The sequence below is a fragment of the Microtus pennsylvanicus genome, chromosome 5 (genome assembly GCF_037038515.1).
Source record: "Microtus pennsylvanicus isolate mMicPen1 chromosome 5, mMicPen1.hap1, whole genome shotgun sequence".
Lineage (NCBI taxonomy): Eukaryota > Metazoa > Chordata > Mammalia > Rodentia > Cricetidae > Microtus > Microtus pennsylvanicus.
In genome coordinates, this window is record NC_134583.1 from 43,510,028 (window position 1) to 43,531,855 (window position 21,828).

Consider the following 21,828-nt stretch of genomic DNA (forward strand, 5'->3'; position numbering starts at 1 on the left):
AAGAGAATGGGTTTCAAAAAACCAGTACAAGCATTAGAGATAAATCCTGGTCCCTTTGCCAGTGGCCCCACAGACTGTCCAAGCCTCACAACTGTCCCCCACATTCAGTGGCCTAGTTTGGTCCTGTGCTGGTTTCACCGCTATCAGCCCAGAGTCAGTGCGCTCTCACTAGCTCAGGTCGGGAGTTTCTATGGAATACCCATCATGGTCTTGACTACTTGGCTCATATTATTGCTCCTCTGTCTCTTTCCGACTGGTTTCCGGAAGCTCAGCCCAGTGTTTAGTTGTGGATCTCTGCATCTGCTTCCATCAGTTGGTAGATGAAGTCCTATGATGACAATTAAGGTCAATCAGACTACAGGGGAAGGCCAGTTCAGGCACGCTCTCCTCTATTAAGGTCTTAGCTAGGGTCATCCTTGTGGATTCCTGGGAATTTCCCTAGTGTCAGGTTTCATGCTAGCCCCACAATGGTTCCCACAATCAAGATATGTATTTCCTTGTTCCCCTTCTCTATCATTTCCCCATCTCAACCATCCCATTCCCTCATGTTCTCCTTCTCCTTTCTGCCCTCTACCCATGCTCCCAATTTTCTCAGGAGGAGATCTCCCCAATTTTTTAATGTAAGCACTTAGTGCTTATGAACTTGCGCTTCTGCGTGAGGTGAAAATCTACATTAGCCTATCTGCTCCCATGGTCTGTGTGGCCTGTGGGTTCCCAGAGAATGTCTTCCTCAGTTTTACTGGAGACCTCGTCCATTTAGCTTTTCATGGTATCAAGCTACAAGTACCTTCAATCCCAGCAGTTTTTGTAAATATCCTTTTTTTTTTTTCCATTCAGGCATTTGCCAAACTGATGCAGTTTAGCTTCTAAGATCAAAGGAGATTGGGTGTGTTCATGGTGGTATGGGCATAGACTGCAAATATCCTTTCTGATGCATTTGGTCCTGTGCTGTATATTCATCCTTTTGATACCAATTATTAAATGTTCTTTTTTTTTCTGAGGAAAATTATTCTAATTAGTCATGTATTTCTGTCCTTCTGTCATAAAACAAAGGTCACCAACCTGTAGTCCTTGACTGTTTTGGATACTTTGGTCCTAATAGTTTGCAAGACTGGAGATGTTAGAGTAATCCGGTCTTTGCTGTTCTGTCCCAGTGCCAGGAAAGCTGTAACCTTAGATGTTGACCTTAGGAGTTGACCTGTATCATGTACTTAATGTTATGTTACAGCACCAAGGATGATTCCATGATAATGGCTGCCTTTATTTTCAACCTCAGATGTATATTCTCTGTACTTTTATATGTGCTGGTGCTGGAAATAAAGGGAAAAAGAGAGGGTGTTGTTGCTGCTTTGGAAGAAGCTTCCTAGTGGCAGAGATCTGGGAAACAGTTGAAGTTGCTATCTTAAGTGAACAGTAGGAGTCACAGCAGAGGAAGACCTAAGTTAGCTTTATCCATGTTCAGGATGACCACTGATGAACAACCTGGATCTGAACAGATGGCTCAGTGTGGTCTGGAGAAGAAGGGGAGTGACGGAGTAGCATGTACAAATCATTGGGCTGATGAAAGGGCTGGCACTTTCAGAGACTAGCAATTTACTACCATCAGGAAGAGGAGAAAGACGCAGTTGATGCTCTGGTAGCATCAGGTAGAACTCAGACCATAGAAGATTGTGCAAAAGACTATCTAGTTTCAATTTATGGTAGAGTTAGGGATTGCAAGGAATTCCAGTGTAGAACAGAAAGAACCTTTGAAGTTAGTAGACAGTTGTGTCTTTTCTTAATTTTCTCCATTGCAGTTCTAGCACATTGACTTGTGTTAGCAGGCACTAAGGAAATATCTGTCTTCTACATCCTCTATGGGACTCTCATTATTATAATAGTGGTTCCCAGGATTGTACATACTTAGTTATATTATCCTCTAATCCCCGCCCTCCACACACTCACTTTGTTTCAGGTACTATTCTAAGCTGTTATAACAAATTAACTCATAAGTAAGTGATTTATATATAGGGATATTATTCTTACCTGCATTTTACAGATGATGTCTATGATGCATTGAAAGTAAGTGGTAGACCCACAATTCAAACCGAGGCAGCCAGCTTTAGAAGCAAGGTCTGACTTGAATTCCAGCTAGTATAATTAATTGCTAAGACATCTGTCCAGCATTCTGTGTGCTGTAGGATAAACTCAAGAGACAGTCTTTCAGTTATTTAGTACCTGAATATCTTGCTCTGTGCCAGGGCCCATACTTGTAGGTAGGTTTCAGGAGCTAAATTCATTATTCATTTAAGTATTCTAGGGAATTTATAAGGTAAGTGAATAAAAAGATAAATAATAAATATAGTTTCAAGTTTTGATTTACTTAGGGCAAGTAGGAAGGGGCTAATTAAATAGTAATTATAGTGTTGTGGGAGTATTGTCATAAATATGTACTTGAGAACTAAGGGAACAGATAGCTAAGGGACGCTCACTTAATCTATCTAGAAGTGTGGAAAACTACACAGAGGCAGTGACTTTAATAGGCATAACACCTTTCATATGGAGCATGCTGTGGAAAGGCTTGGAGCTATAAAAGTTCATGACATGCTCAAGGGTCTGAAATGGCTTGATATTTCTAAAGGGGGATTAGTTGCTTTTTCTGGAAATATCTGGGAAGTAAATATTTTAGGGTTTACTAACCATAAAGTAGTTCTGTAGCAACTACTTAGTTTTTTTTTTTGAGGTAGTGTTTCACTTGGTAGTCCTGACTATACCAAAACTTGCTATGTAGACCAGGCTGACTTTGAACTCATAGAGATCTGCCTGCCTCTGCTCCTGAGTTCTGAAATTAAAGGCACACGCCATCACACCTGGTTTCAGTTCTACTTTTGTAGTATGAAATTAGTTATAGATACTATGTTAATGAATTTGCTGGACAGTATTCTGGTTCTGTTTTACATAGTGGGGCTGGGGATGTGGCTCAGCTGTTAGCAGCGTGCTTGCCTAGCATGCACAAAGCTCTTGATTTGATCTCTAGCATCACATGTACTGGGCATGGTGGTGGTAAATGCTTGTAATCCCAGTACTCTGGAGGTAGAATCAGGAAGATCAGAAATTTAAGATCATCCTTGGTATATTTGAGGCCAGCCTAGGATACATACTAAAACAAACAGACAAATCCCAAAAGAAAAAAAATGATGTGTAAATTAAAAGATTATACACTGAATTTGACTTATTATAGTTTCATGACCTCTAGCCTGGGAGGGGTGCAGAGTATGAAGGAATGTCAATGAAACCAGGGATTTATCTTAGATAATTAGGAGCCATGGGATTTTAGGTAGAGGTATTGGTCTAGTTAGACTTGTATTTCATAAAGGTCATTCTTTCTAGTGGGTTTTACTTTGTTTTAAGACAGGGTCTTCTTTCTTTAGCCTAGGATGACTTCTAACTTGAAATGCTGATCCTGACATCCGAAGTATTGAGATTATATTTGTGCACCACTGTGGGGTTCCTTTTTTCTCGTGGTCTTTTTGCCACCAGTCCATGAGAATGAAGGGGGTATAAGCGACAACAGAGCTTTGGACAGCCTGCTAACAGAGCAAAAATAGCCTTCCAGGAGATAACTTTAGTGAGACAGCTCAACTTTATTCCAGAGTGAGGGATATATAGGATTGGGGTGGTAGCTGGGGCAAACTCTAATTTGCATCAGGTGGCACTCTCCTATCATGTAGCTGGATTGGTGGCAGCATGCCTTGAAAATAGCTAGAACGTATTACTTAATTACCATGTGGACATCAGGGAAAGAGCATTTACACGGAACTGTGTCAAGGTTCATCTTTGAGATAGAATCCGGGTGCCTAGAGACATCTCTAGATAAAGCTAGGTAGATAGCAGGAAGGCCCCCTTGTGTGTGGGGGGGTCCTCCATGTTGTGCCAAGCCCAGGAAGATCTGCCAAGCAATGTTAGACTGCAACCTTTGATCAGTGGAGTCTCCCAACAAATATTTGGATTATGTTTATGCACCACTGTACCTCTCTTCATTCTGGGATTTAAAATGGCAGACCTAGATGTGTAAAGATGAGTAAGAAATGACTGTTTCTCCTGGGCCGTACATACTTTGAATTCCAGCACTAAGGAGGTAGAGGCAGGCAGATCTCTTATGAGTTCATGGACAGCCTTGTTTACAGAGCAAGTTCCAGGACAGTCAGGGCTGTTACACAGAGAAATCCTGTCTCACAAACCAAAAAAATCACAAAAAGAAAAAAAGACAGTCCTCTCCTAACCTTTTAGCAGTAGCTGGGTGAATGTCACTGAGGACAGTTATTTCACCTCTGAAACATTCCTGTCCTAGTACTTGGTATAAACGGCACCTGGAGCTATGACAGCTAAAATGAAAGTTCATAAGCTCAGTGTGGTGGCACTTTTGTGATTCCAGTACTGAGGGTGCTGGAACAGAAGGAAACAGTAGGTCTCATGTTTGTGGCTGGCCTGCACTATGTATATATTTCCCTGCATTGAAAAACAGATGAACAACAACAAACTAGGCATGGTGGTACATGCCTGTAATCTCAGCACTTGGAGGTGGAGGCAAGAAGCAGGAGTTCAAGGGTAGTCTCAAAATACAAATAACAAAAACAGAAAAGTGAATTACTGATAGATGTTTAGGGTACAAAGAAGAGCTAAGAAACATGTTTTTTATGAATAAATTAATTTTCAGTATTCAAGTTTAATACTTGAAATCAATTATTGTAACTGCTATTTTGCTAGTATTTGCCTGGTGTTTTTATGTTTAAAGCATTTATTACAGCTTACATATGTTATTAGATTTGTCATTGCATCACTCTGATAGTAACAGCTTTACACAACCAAGTGGAAAATCACAGTTTTATAAGATTATTTTGTGAAACATGGGTTTTTAATGTTTTGAGGAAGACGCTTTAGAGATGCTGTTTAGTTTGCGAAACATAGCAGACATGTAGTGAGGGCCAAGGCTGAATGCAGAGGAAGGAGACAGTGATACTAAGGGGGAGCCCTGGAGAGCTGCTCAGATCCCTGTACCTGAAGATGTGCTGCTCTTCTGGCTCTAAGTGAGCCCTGCCCCTTCAGTACGCTAGCGGGGTCTGTGCTGAGGGGATCCAGAGCTGCATCTTCCTTCTCCTCTGCTACCACCCACAGGACCCACTACTGCTTGGGATCAGCTCTGTGCTACCTCATGGAAGAGCATTTTCTGAGCTCATAGAGCTAAATATACCTAGTGACAGCTGGTGCTTTGGCACTTAGGCAAGCTACTGGGCTGTCATTCTAGCCAATGCTACATTCCCCATGGTAAGACAAAACTTCCTTGGACCTTCTTAAGCGAGGAGCTCCTTGTTCTGAGCTTGAAACAGTAAATCCTTGTTTTGAGAGCCAAAAAAGTAGCCTGATTTTTGTTGTTGCATTTTATTCCTTCTAAATATTGTTCTAATTAAGAAATCAACTATTTGCTGGATATGCAACAATATTTAGAGTGAAATATGATTAATGCTTATCTAAAACATAGTGGGAATTGGAGTTCTAGTTTAGTATAATATTATTATCTCAGTATTGTAGTATATGCTTATAATCCTAACATGCAAGAGGCAAAGGCAGGAGAATTGCTGCAAGTTTGAGACCAGTCTTGTCTACATATTGAGAAGAAAGAAAAAGAAAAAACTATTTTTTTAAAAAGGTGGACGCATGTATAGTCCAGGTTGGTCTCAGACTTATATATGTAGCCAAGGATAACCTTGAATATCTGATCCTCCTCTTACCTCCCGAGTACTGAGATTACAGGTATACATTACTACGCCTGGCTAAAGAAAAAAAATTATGTTTCTGTTTATAACTGGATAACTGGGAGCTTCTGCCAGGGGACATATGGTTTTGAAGGGAGTTACAACTCTGATAGGAATATACATTGGAGCTGTGGCAGCATAAAAGGTCATCTTTGGTCAAGGTGTTTCTGTTTTCTGTATTTACCTACTTCTGAGTTATGCTTTAAAGCTTAGAAGTGCTTTTGTGTACACTAGGAACATTTAACTCTGTGCGTCCGTGGGGTTGAGAGTCCCATGCCTGAGCAAGGCCACATAGAATGTGAGTGACGGAGCACATGCTCTTCAGAAAGGGCTCTGCTATCTTGTAGCACATGCATGTGAACCCAGGAGTGGAGCCAGGAGGGCGAGGCTTGAACCTTTCATTAGCTCCTTAAATACCAACTCTCCCAGCCTCTAGGTTCCCTTTCTACTTAGATATGAGCAATTGATATTTTCCTCAGTTTTAAGTAAAGCATGAAGAAAGTCATCTTCATTACCATCTACATTTCAGGCTAGAGAAATGGTAGTATATATTACATTATATTACATTGTTATATTATATTATATATATTAATTATATAGCATATATTGCTCTTCCAGAGGACTTGAATTGTCCAGTTCCAGGGGGAGCTGATGCTTCTGGTTTACTGTGTGCACAAATACACACAGAGACATAAATCTAAAAATTGCATTTGAAATACAACAGTTTACATAAAACTTCATCAGTTCCCATCCATCCTCCCTCCCTCCCTCCCTCCCTCCCTCCCTCCCTCCCTCCCTCCCTCCCTCCCTCCCTCCCTCCCTTTCCTTCCTTTCCCTCCCTCCCTCCCTTCCTCCCTCCCTCCCTCCCTCCCTTTCTCCCTCCCTCCCTCCCCTCCCTCCTTCCTTTTTTTCTTTTTCCCCAATACAAGGCTTCTCTGAATAACCATGGCTGTCCTGGAACTTGCTCTGTAGACTAGACTGGCCTTGAACTCAGAGATCCACCTGCCTCTGCCTCCCAAGTGTGTCTCACCATGTCAGGCCCCATTCTCCTTTCTATTTAAGTAAATAGGTTCCCCCCCCCCCCACAGACCAGGTATCACTGTAGACCTGGCTGGCCTGGAACTATCTATATAGACTAGGTTATCCTCCAGCCCACAGAAAACTGTACTTGATGCTCCTTTTCTTTTAACATTTTTTCTTTTAATATTATTTCCTTTTTTATTTTTTTTTGAGACAGGGTTTCTCTTTGTAGCCCTGACAGTCCTGGAACTCACTCTGTAGACTAGACTGGCTTCAAACTGAGATCTACCTGCCTCTGCCTCCTGCGTGCTGGAATTAAAGGTGTGTGCTACCATGCCTAGCCTAGTTTTTTTTCTTTTCCTTTGAGACATGGTTTTCTTTTCCTCCTTATTTCTTCCAGTTTTTCCTCTCCTCCCTTACTCCTCTCCTCACATAATTTAAAATAAAGGTAAAAAAATTAAAAAAAAGAATTCAAAGTCATCCTCAGCTATATAGCAAGTTCCAGGTTAGTATGGGCTACTTGAGACTTTGTCCTAAAACAAATAAACTAAGGAATTTGTAGCTAATAGGAGCATAGCTCATTTGGTAAAGTGCCTGCCATACAAGTGTGAGTACCTGAGTTTTGATCCCCAGCATCCATATAAAAGTTGAGCCCTTCAGCATGTATCTGTACCTCCAGGCTGGTGTGGGTGGGCAGATGGGGCTCACTTAGCCAGTCAGCCTAGCCAAATGGGTGATTTCCAGGTTCAGTCTCTAAAGGTGAGGTGAATGTTGACCTCTGACTTCTGCAAACATATGTACCCATATGTGTGCATGTGGATGCAGAAACATAATAAACATTTTTTAAAATGTCAACTTTTCTTTGTTCCCTCTTTTAGTTTAATTCACTGTCACTGTTTGTATAATTAAAAAAGTATAAGGGAAAATTCTAGTATACCTATTTTTTTCATATGAAAACATATAACAAAACAAAAAATGTTCTCTTTGGCAATGGAGACTTTCATATAATACCTATATGTCAAAATGTATGGATTAGGAGTTTACTGCGTGCTTCACTGTGTGACACTCAAGATGTCACACTGAAGCTCCCATGACAAGATTTTCCCTTTCTTCCTTTTTTTTCTTTCTCTTTTTTCTTGTAACTTTTATTTTGTTTTATTTTTGGGGGAAAGGGAGATGGGTGGGATCAGGAGGCATGATGTGAAAGGCACAAAGAATAAATAAAAAGAAAGTTACAAAAAAAAATGTTACATGACTGAAGTTCATAAGCAATGTGTTGGGAAGGTGTATAGCTGGAGACAGATGATTTATGTGGAGATCTTGGTGGGCTGGTTCACAAGTATTTCCTGTGACTTGTATGCTTTTCCCTTGCAGTTTCTAAGGGAAGACCTCAATTACCATGATCCAACAGTGAAGCACAGCACCTTCCATGGTGAGGATAAGCTTATCAGTGTGGAGGACCTGTGGAAAGCATGGAAGGCATCTGAAGGTAACAGACAGCCTGGCTGTCAGCTCTAGTTGTCAGAGGTTAGAAGAGAGGAGATGAGTAGGTGTCTGACTCTAAAAGACATGGACAAAAAATGCTGAACAAGGTGTGACTCGCTGAAATCATTCTGTGTACAGTCATGTGGTAAGACTGAGCTGTGGTCATTATGCTGGGGAAGAGAGTTGAAGTCTTCCTTCATCAGGATGTCCTGAACTCCAGCCTAACTCATCTTCTGTCCTCATACTGTCCCACATAATCTCCTGAGAAAAGACTCTTGCTGTTCTCTGCTCCCTGCTGAGCCCCACTTCTTCTGGGTCCAGGTGATTCAGAGGTCGAGCAACAGTAAAGACGGGTCCATTCCTAATTCTAGCTCCCGCCGCAGAAAAAACCTGAATAGTTCTTCATCCTTGAATAAAACATTTTCAGCCTCTTTTCGATCTAGATTTCCTTTTTGTAAACACTTTTATAATATCTTTCTTAAGTCCCTGAATTGGTCACAGACTCACTCCCAAGTGTGGTTTGATTCATACAGAGCTGAATTGCATTGCCAGCTTCTGAGCCCTGAACCCTGAGCGGTGGCACTGCCCTATTAAATGTGGTGCCTTCAGTGGGCACATTACTGACTCATGTTGAATTTCTCAGTGAAAATTGTAGATCTTTCTACTAATTAAGCTCCTAAACCATGACTACCTGTTTTTTTCCCCCTCTAGAACATTTTATTCTGAAATTTGAGGGAAAGAGTATGTTTAGTTTTATGAAACTCAACAGGGAAGAAGATAGCAGGTTTTGAGCTTTATTTATCTCTGTGGAGTGTCCTTGGATCTCAGTAACGATGGAACAGTGACTTGGCATGTAGTTCAGTTGGAGGGGAGCTTGCTTCACACGCACAAGGCCCCAAATTTGCTCCCCACCACTGCATAATTCAGCTGTGGTGGTTCACATATATAATATCAGCTTTTGGGAAGGAGAAGCAGCAGGATCAGAAATTCATGAGTATCCTCACTAAGTTCATTGGCAGCCTTGGATCTATGAAACATAGTCGCTAAAATACATAGATTTTTAGATAGATAGATAGACAGACAGACAGATAAAAATATTGGCCACAGTCTTTTCCCAACGTCTTGTAGAACATATGTGTCCCAGTTCCTTTGCTGTGGTCAAAGCTTAGGGAGGAAAGGGTTCATTTGGTTTATAGCTTATAGTCCATTATCGGGAGAAGCCAAGGCAGAAACTCAAGTCAGGAACCTTGAGGCAGAGACCATAAAGGAAGCTGCTTACTGACTTGCTTTTCATGGCTTGTTCAGCCCGCTTTCTTATTTCATTCAGGACCACCTGGTGCCCTGGGGTGGGGTGGCACCACCATGAGCAGCCTGTGTTCTCCCACATCAACCATTAATTAAAAAATGCCTCACAAACTTACCGACAGGTCGATCTAATGGAGACATTTTCTCATTTGAGGTTTCCTTAGCTTGTGCCAAGTTGACCAAAAACAACAACAAGAAAAAAAACAAAGTAAAAAAATAAAAACATAAACAAAAACCACCTGACTAATACAAGGTGTTAAGAAAGGTTAAACTTAGGGCTGGAGAGATGGCTCAGAGGTTAAGAGCACTGTCTGCTCTTCCAGAGGTCCCGAGTTCAATTCCCAGCAACCACATGGTGGCTCATAACTATTTGTAATGCAATCTGGTGCTCTTTTCTGGTGTGAAGACATACATACAGATGGAGCACTCATACACATAAAATTCATAAATCTTTAAAAAAAAAAGAAACTTGATTGACCCATGGGTTCAGAATTTTGGGACTGTCTCCCTGTATTGCTCATACTGGCTGCAGACTCTTGGATCTTCCTTTCTTAGCCTCTTAAGCTGTTGCAGCTATAGGAACCTGACACTGTTTGTAATTTTTCTGGTTTTCAGATGAGGAAACTTAGGTCTGGGCTTATAAAATCATGTGTTTACTATCATGCATTTAGGAGAGCCAGAAGTAGATGTAAATCCCCTGACCCTTGTAGACCAATGCATTTCCTTGTCATCTGATGGCAGAAAACACTACTTTTAATAGAACGAGGCTGTTTTTATTTGTATTCAAATTCTTATCTAGGACTGTAGAATTTTATACCCGAGAAGGAACCTGTGTATATAGGCAGAGAGTATTAGATTCATTAGATTTGCAGCAGGAAATGGAGTCTAATCCTTATTCTGCAGTGGGGTGAAAAGGGAGTTGCTGCTACTTAACTGTTTTATCAGTTTAGAGAAAGTGTGTAAAGAAGCAGGGAGGAGAAAGCCTCCAGAAGTCTTCCGAAGCAAAGACCCCACCCCTAAGCTCCACACCCTGCTCCTGTGTCTTTACGGCTCCTGAGCGATTCGGACTGTCTACTGATGAGATCTGAATCTAGGACATGAGCTTTGGAGGTATATTAGCATTGCCAGGAAAAATCTTCCATTAGTTCTGCTTAATTTTGATTTTCTTCTCTAATAACATGATGATAAGGAGCTTTGTTTTTAAGAGTAGGTTTTATAAGTACAAACGTAGAATGCAAGAGACAAGAAACATAATCTTGGCCTTTTTAACAAGCTCAAAGAAAAGTAACTAAGAAAGGAAAGTGACCAAAGGGAAGGCAGAAATAGAGGTTTGAATCATAATACTAGAAAACAGCCCCACAATTTTCTGGTAATAACTTTATTTCTGGACTTAGTAACTATTTGGAACACTTCCAGTGTATTTTGAATTACAGGAACATGGAAGACAATGAAGCAAGTTTTTTAGAAGGTACTGGGACTCATTTACCCTTAGTAGTAAAACATTCTAACGTACAGCAGAGTACCTCACTGCCGAGAAGTCATATAGATACACCTTTTAAAGATTGGTTTACCATGTGGTTTGATAGACAAGTAAGACTCTCCTTGTGTCTAATACTTTGTCCCATTATTCCGAAAAAGGCACCTATTCTCTCTAGAGGGACAGTTTCCAGAGCCACCAAAGCTTGTGGTGCTGTGGCTGCTCTGCCTGCCGCTGCTGGTGGCAGCGTCAGCGTCAGTCACTGGCGCTCAGAGAACCAGCAGGCTTAGGCCACTCCTTTTTATGATTATTGTGTTAACATTCTCTGATTCATGGTGGAAACCAGTATTTGTTTTTCATTTTTCCTGTATTATTTAGATCTTAGCAGAAAAGTTTGCTAATCATACATTAACAAGCTCTGGTTTTAATAATAAAAACAACACTACAATTAAATCAAATAGGTAGGCCTTTTGTTGGCAAGGTCCCTGGCGAACGGGGACCCTGGTCCTGTACCTGAAGACCCTTCTGAGTGGTGAGAGGGATCTTGGCCCACGGCAGGAGCCAGGAAACAGAGCGAGGGCATTTTATAAGCGGAGCCACTGGCCAGAAGGGAAACCTGATCTTGTTTTAGAAGATCTATTAGATAGCATCAATAGGAGGAGATGGGCAGGCGCCAAAGCAAGAATTCACCCAACAATCTGAAAAACAACATGAAAACACCAGAACCCAATGATCTTACAACAGAAGGACTTGAACACCCTAACACAGAAGTGGAAAAAATTGACTTTATGAAGGCAATAGAGTCCCTTAAACAACATGTAAAAAATGCCCATATAGAAATGGATGAGAAGTACAACAAAAAGTTTGAAGAAATGAGTAAATACGTACATGATACCCTGGGAAACCAAGAAAAAACGATTAAACAGGTAATAGAAACAGTTCAAGAATTGAAAACTGAAAGGGAAGCAAGGAAGAAAACACAAACTGAGGACCAGCTGAATATGGAAAGTCTAGGTCAATGAGCAGAGTCTACAGAAACAAGCATAATCAATAGAATACAAGAGATAGAAGAAAGAATCTCAGATTCTGAAGACACCATAGAGAAAAAAACACACTGATCAAAGAAAACAGCAAAGCCAACAAATTCTCAACACAAAACATTCAGGAAATATGGGACACAATAAAAAGACCAAACCTAAGAATAATAGGAATAGAAGGAGAAGAGTCACAGCTCAAAGGCTCAGAAAATATTTTTAACAAAATCATGGAAGAAAACTTTCCCAACATAAAGAAAGATATTCCTTTGAATATTCAAGAAGCATACAGAACACCAAACAGACTGGATCAAAGAAAAACATCCCCTCGCCATATAATAATCAAAACACAAAATATACAGGTTAAAGAAAGAATATTAAGAGCTGCAAAGGAAAAAGGCCAAGTAACTTATAAAGGTAAACCGATCAGACTTACACCTGACTTCTCTATGGAAACCATGAAAGCCAGAAGGTCCTGGACAGAGGTACTCCAGAAACTAAGAGACCATGGATGCAAACCCAAACTACTATACCCAACCAAGCTATTGTTCACTATCAATGGAGAATACAAGACATTCCAGGATAAGAACAAATTTAAACAATACGTAGCCACAAATCCAGCCCTACAGAAAGCAATAGAAGGAAAATCACAACCCAAGGAATCCAACATTGCCAACACTGCCTACAATAACTCAGGCATCTAGCCACCCTTCACCAGCACAACTCAAAGAAGGGAGACACACAAACTCTACTACCAAAAACAATAAGAATAACCGGAATAAACAACCACTGGTCATTAGTATCACTTAATATTAATGGTCTCAATTCACCTATAAAAAGGCACAGACTAAGAGATTGGATACGAAAACAGGATCCAACATTCTGCTGTTTGCAAGAAACACATCTCAACCACAAAGACAGGCATCTACTTAGAGTAAAAGGTTGGGAAAGGTGTTTCAAGCAAATGGTCCTAAGAAAAAAGCAGGTGTGGCCATACTAATTTCTAACAAAACTGACTTCAAACTAAAATCAATCAGAAGAGATCGTGATAGACACTTTATACTCATAATAGGAACAATTCATCAGGATGAAGTCTCAATCCTGAATATCTACGCCCCTAATATAAAAGCACCCACTTATGTAAAAGAAATATTCCTAGAACTCAAGGCAGACATCAAACCACACACATTAGTAGCAGGAGACTTCAACACACCTCTTTCTCCAATGGACAGGTCAATCAGACAGAAACCTAATAGAGAATTGAGAGAATTGTTGAAGGTAATGAAGCAAATGGACTTAACAGACATCTATAGAACACTCCACCCAAATAGGAAAGAACATACCTTCTTCTCTGCAGCTCATGGAACCTTCTCGAAAATTGACCACATACTCGGAAACAAAGGAAACCTCCACAGATACAAAAAAATATCAGTGTCCATCTGTGTCTTATCAGATCACCACGGACTAAAGTTAGAATTCAACAACAATGCTACCCCCAGAATGCCGACAAACTCATGGAAACTGAACAGTCAACTACTGAACCACACCTGGGTCAAGGAAGAAATTAAGAAAGAAATTAAAGTCTTCCTTGAATTTAATGCATACTCAAACCTATGGGACACAATGAAAGCAGTCCTGAGAGGAAAGTTCATAGCACTAAGTGACCACTTAAAGAAAACGGAGAAAGCATACATTGGGGACTTAACAGCACACCTGAAAGCTCTAGAAAAAAAAGAAGCAGACATGCCCAGGAGGAGTAGAAGACTGGAAATAATCAAACTGAGGGCGGAAATCAACAAAATAGAAACACAGAAAACAGTCCAAAGAATCAATGAAACAAAAAGTTAGTTCTTGGAGAAAATCAACAAGATCGACAAACCCCTATCCAAACTAATTAAACGACAGGGAGAGAACACGCAAATAAATAAGATCAGAAATGAAAAGGGGGACATAACCACAGACACAGAGGAAATTCAGAGAATCATTAGATCTCACTACAAAAGCCTGTATGCCACAAAACTGGAAAATACAAAAGAAATGGACATTTTTTTAAATAAGTACCATATACTAAAGCTAAACCAAGACCAGGTGAATGATCTAAATAGACCTGTTAGTAGCGAAGAATTAGAAATGGGTATCAAAAATCTCCCTTCGAAAAAGAGCCCAGGACCAAATTCAATGCAGAATTCTACCAGAACTTCCAAGAAGACCTAATATCTATACTCCTTATTGTATTTCACAATATAGAAACAGAAGAGTCATTGCCAAACTCCTTTTATGAAGCTACAGTTACCCTGATACCGAAACCACACAAAGACCCAACCAAGAAGGAGAATTACAGGCCTATCTCACTCATGAATATCGACACAAAAATTCTCAATAAAATACTGGCAAACCGAATCCAAAAACAGATTAGAAAAATTATCCATTATGATCAACTAGGCTTCATCCCAGAGATGCAGGGCTGGTTCAACATACGCAAATCTATCAATGTAATCCACCATATAAATAAACTGAAAGAAAAAAAACCATATGATCATTTCATTAGATGCTGAAAAAGCATTTGACAAAATTCAACATCCCTTTATGATAAAGGTCTTGGAGAGATTAGGGATACAAGGGTCATACCTAAATATAATAAAAGCTATTTACAGCAAGCCGACAGCTAACATTAAATTAAACAGAGAAAAACTAAAAGCCATCCCACTAAAATCAGGAACACGACAAGAATGTCCACTCTCTCCATACCTCTTCAATATAGTGCTTGAAGTTCTAGCAATAGCAATAAGACAACATAAGGAGATCAAGGGGATTCGTATTGGAAAGGAAGAAGTTAAGCTTTCGTTATTTGCAGATGATATGATAGTATACATAAGCGACCCCAAAAACTCTACCAAAGAACTCCTACAGCTGATAAACAGCTTTAGTAATGTGGCAGGATACAAGATCAACTCCAAAAAATCAGTGGCCTTCCTATACACTAAGGATAAGGAAGCAGAGAGGGAAATCAGAGAAGCATCACCTTTCACGATAGCCACAAATAGCATAAAATATCTTGGGGTAACTCTGACCAAGGAAGTGAAAGATCTGCTTGACAAGAACTTTAAGTCTTTGAAGAATGAAATTGAAGATCACACCAGAAAATGGAAGGATCTCCCTTGCTCTTGGATTGGGAGGATCAACATAGTAAAAATGGCAATTCTACCAAAAGCAATTTATAGATTCAATGCAATCCCCATTAAGTTCCCATCAAAATTCTTCACAGATCTGGAGAAGACAATAATCAACTTTATATGGAAAACCAAAAAACCCAGGATAGCCAAAACAATCTTATACAATAAAGGATCGTCTGGAGGCATTACCATCCCTGACTTCAAACTCTATTACAGAGCTACAGTGTTGAAAACAGCTTGGTATTGGCATAAAAACAGAGAGTCGACCAATGGAATCGAGTAGAAGACCCTGACTTTAACCCACAAACCTATGAACACCTGATTTGTGATAAAGGAGCTAAAAGTATACAATGGAAAAAAGAGAGCATCTTCAACAAATTGTGCTGGCAAAAGTGGATGTCAACCTGTAGAAGAATGAAAATAGATCCATATCTATCACCATGCACAAAACTCAAGTCCAAATGGAATAAAGACCTCAATATCAGTCCAAACACACTGAACCTGATAGAAGAGAAAGTGGGAAGTACTCTACAACACATTGGCACAGGAGACCACTTCCTACGTATAACCCCAGCAGCACAGACATTAAGGGCAACATTGAATAAATGGGACCTCCTGAGACTGAGAAGCTTCTGTAAAGCAAAGGACACGGTCACTAAGACAAAAAGGCAACCTACTGACTGGGAGAAGATCTTCACCAACCCTGCAACTGACAAAGGTCTGATCTCCAAAATATATAAAGAACTCAAGAAACTAGACCGTAAAAGGCTAATCAACCCAATTATAAAATGGGGCACTGAGCTGAACAGAGAATTCTCAACAAAAGAAGTTCAAATGGCCAAAAGACACTTAAGGTCATGCTCAACTTCCTTAGGGATCAGGGAAATGCAAATCAAGACAACTTTAAGATGCCATCTTACACCTGTCAGAATGGCTAAAATAAATAACACCAAGGATAGCCTTTGCTGGAGAGGTTGTGGAGAAATGGGTAAACTCATCCATTGCTGGTGGGAATGCAAACTTGTGCAACCACTTTGGAAAGCAGTGTGGCGGTTTCTCAGGAAATTCAGGTTCAACCCACCCCTGGACCCAGCAATACCACTCTTGGGAATATACCTAAGTGATGCCCTGTCATACAACAAAAGTATATGCTCAACTATGTTCATAGCAGCATTGTTTGTAATAGCCAGAACCTGGAAACAGCCTAGATGCCCTTCAATGGAAGAATGGATGAAGAAAGTATGAAATATATACATACTAGAGTACTACTCAGCAGTAAAAAACAATGACTTCTTGAATTTTGCATGCAAATGGATGGAAATAGAAAACACTATCCTGAGTGAGGTAACCCAGACCCAAAAAGAGGAACATGGGATGCACTCACTCATAATTGGTTTCTAGTCATAAATAAAGGACATTGAGCCTATAATTCGCGATCCTAGAGAAGCTAAATAAGAAGGTGAACCCTGAGAAAAACATATAGGCATCCTCCTGAATATTAACCTTCATCAGGCGATGAAAGGAGACAGAGACAGAGACCCACATTGGTGCACTGTACAGAAATCTCAAGGTCCAAATCAGGAGCAGAAGGAGAGAGAGCACGAGCAAGGAACTCAGGACCGCGAGGGGTACACCCACACACTGAGACAATGGGGATGTTCTATCAGGAACTCACCAAGGCCAGTTGGCCTGGGTCTGAAAAAGCATGGGATAAAACCAGACTCACTGAACATAGCGAACAATGAGGACTACTGAGAACTCAAGAACAATGGCAATGGGTTTTTGATCCTACTGCATGTACTTGCTTTGGGGGAGCCTAGGCAGTTTGGATGCTCACCTTACTAGACCTGGATGGAGGTGGGTGGTCCTTGGACTTCCCACAGGGCAGGGAACCCTGATAGCTCTTTGGGCTGAGGAGGGACGAGGACTTGATTGGGGGAGGGGGAGGGAAATGGGAGGCAGTGGCGGGGAGGAGGCAGAAATCTTTAATAAATAAATAAATAAACAAAAAAATAATAAAAATAACAGAAACTTAGAAACTACTCTGGTACTTTTTTAGTACTTCATACATGCTAAGCACCAATCTGAGTATTTTTCTCATGTTTATTCATTTCTCACAGTAACCTTATGATGTATAGTTAGTATGGTTATGTGTTATCTCTATTTTTAGATATGGAAAATGAGGCAAAGAGATTAAGTGGGATAATGTAACATAATTCTTTCACTAACTACTTGGAAGTTATTTCAGATTTCACGAATTCAGATCATGGTTCCTAACCAGCCTCCTCTCACTTCTGACTGACATCATCATAAAGCCGGGCATCCCCAGGCCATTTGCAGCTTCTTCTTCCTCTACCCTTTCTATTTGTTGTTACCACATTTTGAGAGAAAAAGAAAATTCATTTATTCCCTCCTTCCTCTCCTTTCTTGAGGCTGCACTTCAAGTGACCAAGGTTAACTTTGAACTTTTAATCCTCCTGCTTTTCTGTCTCCCAAATCCTGGGATCACGAGCGTGTGGCACCTGGTGCTCGCTACTCCGCTGCTTTCAGGAGCTGGAGCTCAAGTCCAGGCCCGGGTTCGCTACTTGCCGCTAAGCTCTTCTCTGAAACCCTAGATAATTTCTCTTTCTGACAATTGCACCAGAATTGTCAGTTATGCTGTGATCTAATTTCAGCACAGTAATTTTGTGTTTTATTTTAAATATATACTAGAAGATAAACGGTCTTACTTCCATCCCTGTGTAATAGGGAAACTGTACATTCCAGTCTGCCACCAAGCCTAAAATTCTTTCTCTCTGATATCTTATGTGCATCTCCTGTGCTACTACCATAGCTGGATTTTAGCAGCTTTTTCATATGAGTTACTGAGGTGTCATTGGCATAAGGTGTAAACATTTGAAGTTCATTGTATTCTGTTTTGGCATGTGCATACAGTGTGGAGCCACCGCACAGCAAAGGCTGCCTGTGGCCATCACTTCCTTCCACTCTGAGAGCTCCTTCCTAGATAACTACTGAAGAGCCTTCTGCCAAGTTTAGTTCACATTTTCTAGAGTTTGATTTAGGTAGAATTATATAATATATGTCCTTTAAAATATAGTCTCTTGCATTTGACATAATTTTTGGGGATTCATATTTTACATGTATAAATAGCTCATCTTTTTTATTCCTGAGTATTAACACATAGAAGAGATATACTTCAATTGTTTTTATCCATTTATGTCTTGTTAAGACGCTTGAGCTACATCTAGTTTCTGTTTATTACAAATAAAGCTGCAGTGACCATTTAAGTATGAGTCACATGCATTTTTTCTGTCTAGGAAAATACCTAGGCTGGAATAACTAGATCATATGGGAGGTATCAAGAAATGATTAGTGTTTTTCAAGGTTGCTGTGCTCTTCCATATTCCCATTAGCAGTGTATGGGACTCTGATCTCCCCCATCTCATTGTAAATATTTGTTATAATCAGTCTGGTCAATTTTAGCGTAGTGTAGTGGTGTCTTATTTTGGTGTTAGTTTGTGGTTCGCTTAATAATTAATGATACTGGGCATCTTTTCATACATATAAGTTGCCATCTGTTTTTGGTGGAGTATCTTTTAAATCTTAGGCCTATTTTTTTTTTTAAATAGCATCTCATGCTTGGCGGTGGTGGCGCACACCTCTACTCCCAGCACTTAGGAGGCAGAGGCAGGTGGATCTCTGTGAGTTTGAGGCCAGCCTGGTCTACAAGAGCTAGGCTCCAAAACTACAAAGAAACCCTGTCTCAAAAAAAAAATAGCATCTCATATAGTTCAGGCTTGCCTTAAACTGCCATATAGCTATGGTGGGCCTTGAATTCCTGATCCATCTGCCTTTCCCTCCTGAGTAAGTGCTGGGCTTGCAGGAATAAATCACTATGCCCTGTGACTGTGAAATAGACCCCCGCCCCCAGCTTTTAAATATGAAGACTGAAATCACTGATTTGAGCACTTTCTTGTTCTTTTTTAAAGATGTATGAATGCATGCATGTACACAAGTGTGTAGAGGCCTGAGACTGACGCTGTGAGCGTTCCTCAGTCATCTTCCACCCTATTTAATGCTGGCTCAGAATTCACTGTGTGTTACACACTGTCCACAGAAACTTGTAGCAGTCCTTCGGTCTCTGCCTTTGAGTGCTGTGGTTACAGGTGTTATCTGGCTGTGAACTTTCTGTATAACAGGGTCCTCAAGCTCATGACTCTCCTGCCTCCATTTTCCTGCTCTAATATTACAGTTGCAGACCATCATGTCCAGTTGAAACCTTCACAGTTTTATAAATATTTTTTCTTCTTCTGTCCTAGCATATACTCTGTTCCACGTGCACATGCTCATTGGCCCAGTGTTCTGTGGGGTAGTGTTTAAGTGCCAACCACGTCATTGGTTGATGATATTAAGTCTACTTAACTTGGTTGACTTTTCTGGCTGCTTGCTCTATCATTTACTGAGAAAGGAACACATATGTTTCTAGTTGTAATTATGGCTTTGCTTGTTTCTTTTTGTAGTCTGCTTTATGTATTTTGAAGCTCTGTAATTGGGTCCATAAAGATTTACAGTTATCATGTCTTCTTGATTAATTGACCCTTTATCATTATGAAACAGCATTCTTTAATTCATTTAATATTCTTTTTTTAAAATCTTATTTATTTATTTATTTTGTACACAACATTCTGCCTCCATTTTGCCTGCACTCCAGAGGAGAGCGCCAGATCTCATTACAGATGGTTGTGGTTGCTGGGAATTGAACTCAGGACCTCTGGAAGAGCAGCCAGTGCTCTTAACCACAGAGCCATCTTGTATAATATTCTTTTCTCTAAAGTTTGTTTGGTGCTAATGTATCTTCTTTTCCTCAAAGGGGGGGGGGAATTTTTTATTTGGCTCTCAATTTTAGAAGTCTTGTTGCCTTTTGCAGGTGGTAAGGCAGAACAAACAGGCAGAGTATGCACGGCAGGGAAACTGTTTATTTCATGGTGCCCAGGAAGCAAAGAGAGAGAGTGTGTGGTTAGTGATCTGGGCTTCTAATACCCATATGTCACAAATGATCGAACTTTGTTCTGCTAGGCCACACCTACAGGTTCTACTACTTTTAGGTATAGGGTTTTTGTTTTTTTGTTTTTCTTGTTAGTGTATCTTCTCCTGTCTGTTTTCATTTTATTTTATTTATTTTTGTAGTACTAAGGGTTAGGCCCAGCCGTGGATGTGCTAGTCAGGTACTTTCACATTAAGCTATATTCTAGACTTTGGTTTATGTTTTTAAATTTAAAAATACATACTAGGCAGTTATGTTTTACACCTATGATGCCAGAACTTAGAAGACTGAAGAAGGAAAATTACCTTGAATTTGAAGCCACCCTGGACTTCATAGTGAGATTCTTTCTTTAAAAACGAGGGGAGGTGCTGCTGGATGTGATGATGCACGCTTTTAATCCCAGCACTTGGGTGGCAGAGGCAGAAAGATCTCTACATTTGAGGCCAGCTTGGTCTACAGAGCAAGTTTTAGGACAGTCAGGGCTACACAGAAAAACCCTGACGTGAAAAACCAAAGTCAAAAAAAAAAAAAAGGCCCAGCACTCAGGAGACAAATGCAGGAGGATTTCTGTGAGTTCAAGGCCAGCCTGGTCTACATAGTGAGCTCCAGGACAGCCAAGACTATGAAGAGAGACCCTGTCTTAAAGAAAGGGAGTGGTCTCGAAGAGTAGTATATGAGCCCTAGCATACATGAAACCCTGAGCTCTATTCTCAGCATGGACTGTGTGAACCAGGTAGAATGAATGACATGCTCCTGTAAATCTCAGCAGCTGGGGGATGGGGGCAGAATAGTCAGGAGTTCAGGATCATCCTTGGCTACATAGAGTTGGAGGCCACTTTTGACTACCTCAGACCCTGCCTCAAACAAACAAACAAAAGCAATTAAACATTCAATTTAAATATCTCCTTTTGGAATCTTTCCTGAAAATCACAGTCTAGATAATGGGTGCTGTGTTCCCACAGCCTCTTCTGTTTATCTCACGTAACACTTAACATACTAATTACAGTCTGTTCCCCTGCCTGTCTCCCTGTCAGTTTGCTTGAGGTCAGCATCTTCTATGATCCCATTTCTAACACTTAGTACTGTACTCAGCCCAAACTAGGAAAGAAGTCCAAAGTTTGTTCCCTTTTACAATTTCACATTTCACAGCCTTGTGTGGCCGCACTGCCAGTGTCTCTCTCGCCTGCTTTCTCTGGGCTTTGTTGTAGCACTGCACATGGCCTTCAAGAGTGTGTCCTCTTGGGGTTTAATAGATGAGAGTTTCACACAGCAACCTAGTGGAGTGGGCCTGTCATGACGCCTACACCCAAGGCCTAGATTATTTTACAGTGATGTTTCAGAATTTGATATTGACATCATACTAGGAAATTAAGATTCCTAGGTAGCGGGGAGGGAGCGTCTCAGGTAACCCAGTTCCAGGCTACACTCCATTTAAATAGAGCCACTTTGGGAGGATTTTGTAACTGCTATAGTTTGCTCATATTTAGAATAAGCAAAA

The 21,828-nt window shown here is 40.5% G+C and overlaps 1 protein-coding gene across 6 annotated transcripts in view; it reads left to right on the plus strand.

Annotated features, from left to right (window-relative positions):
- The window catches only part of Stim1 (stromal interaction molecule 1), a 190,951-nt gene that overhangs the window by 124,678 nt on the left and 44,445 nt on the right, over positions 1 to 21,828 (plus strand). For all 6 annotated transcript variants that reach the window (XM_075971708.1, XM_075971713.1, XM_075971711.1 and 3 more), the window contains exon 3: positions 8,187 to 8,301. In XM_075971708.1, the coding sequence (XP_075827823.1) occupies positions 8,187 to 8,301 (115 nt within the window). The remainder of the gene's footprint in view (positions 1 to 8,186; positions 8,302 to 21,828) is intronic.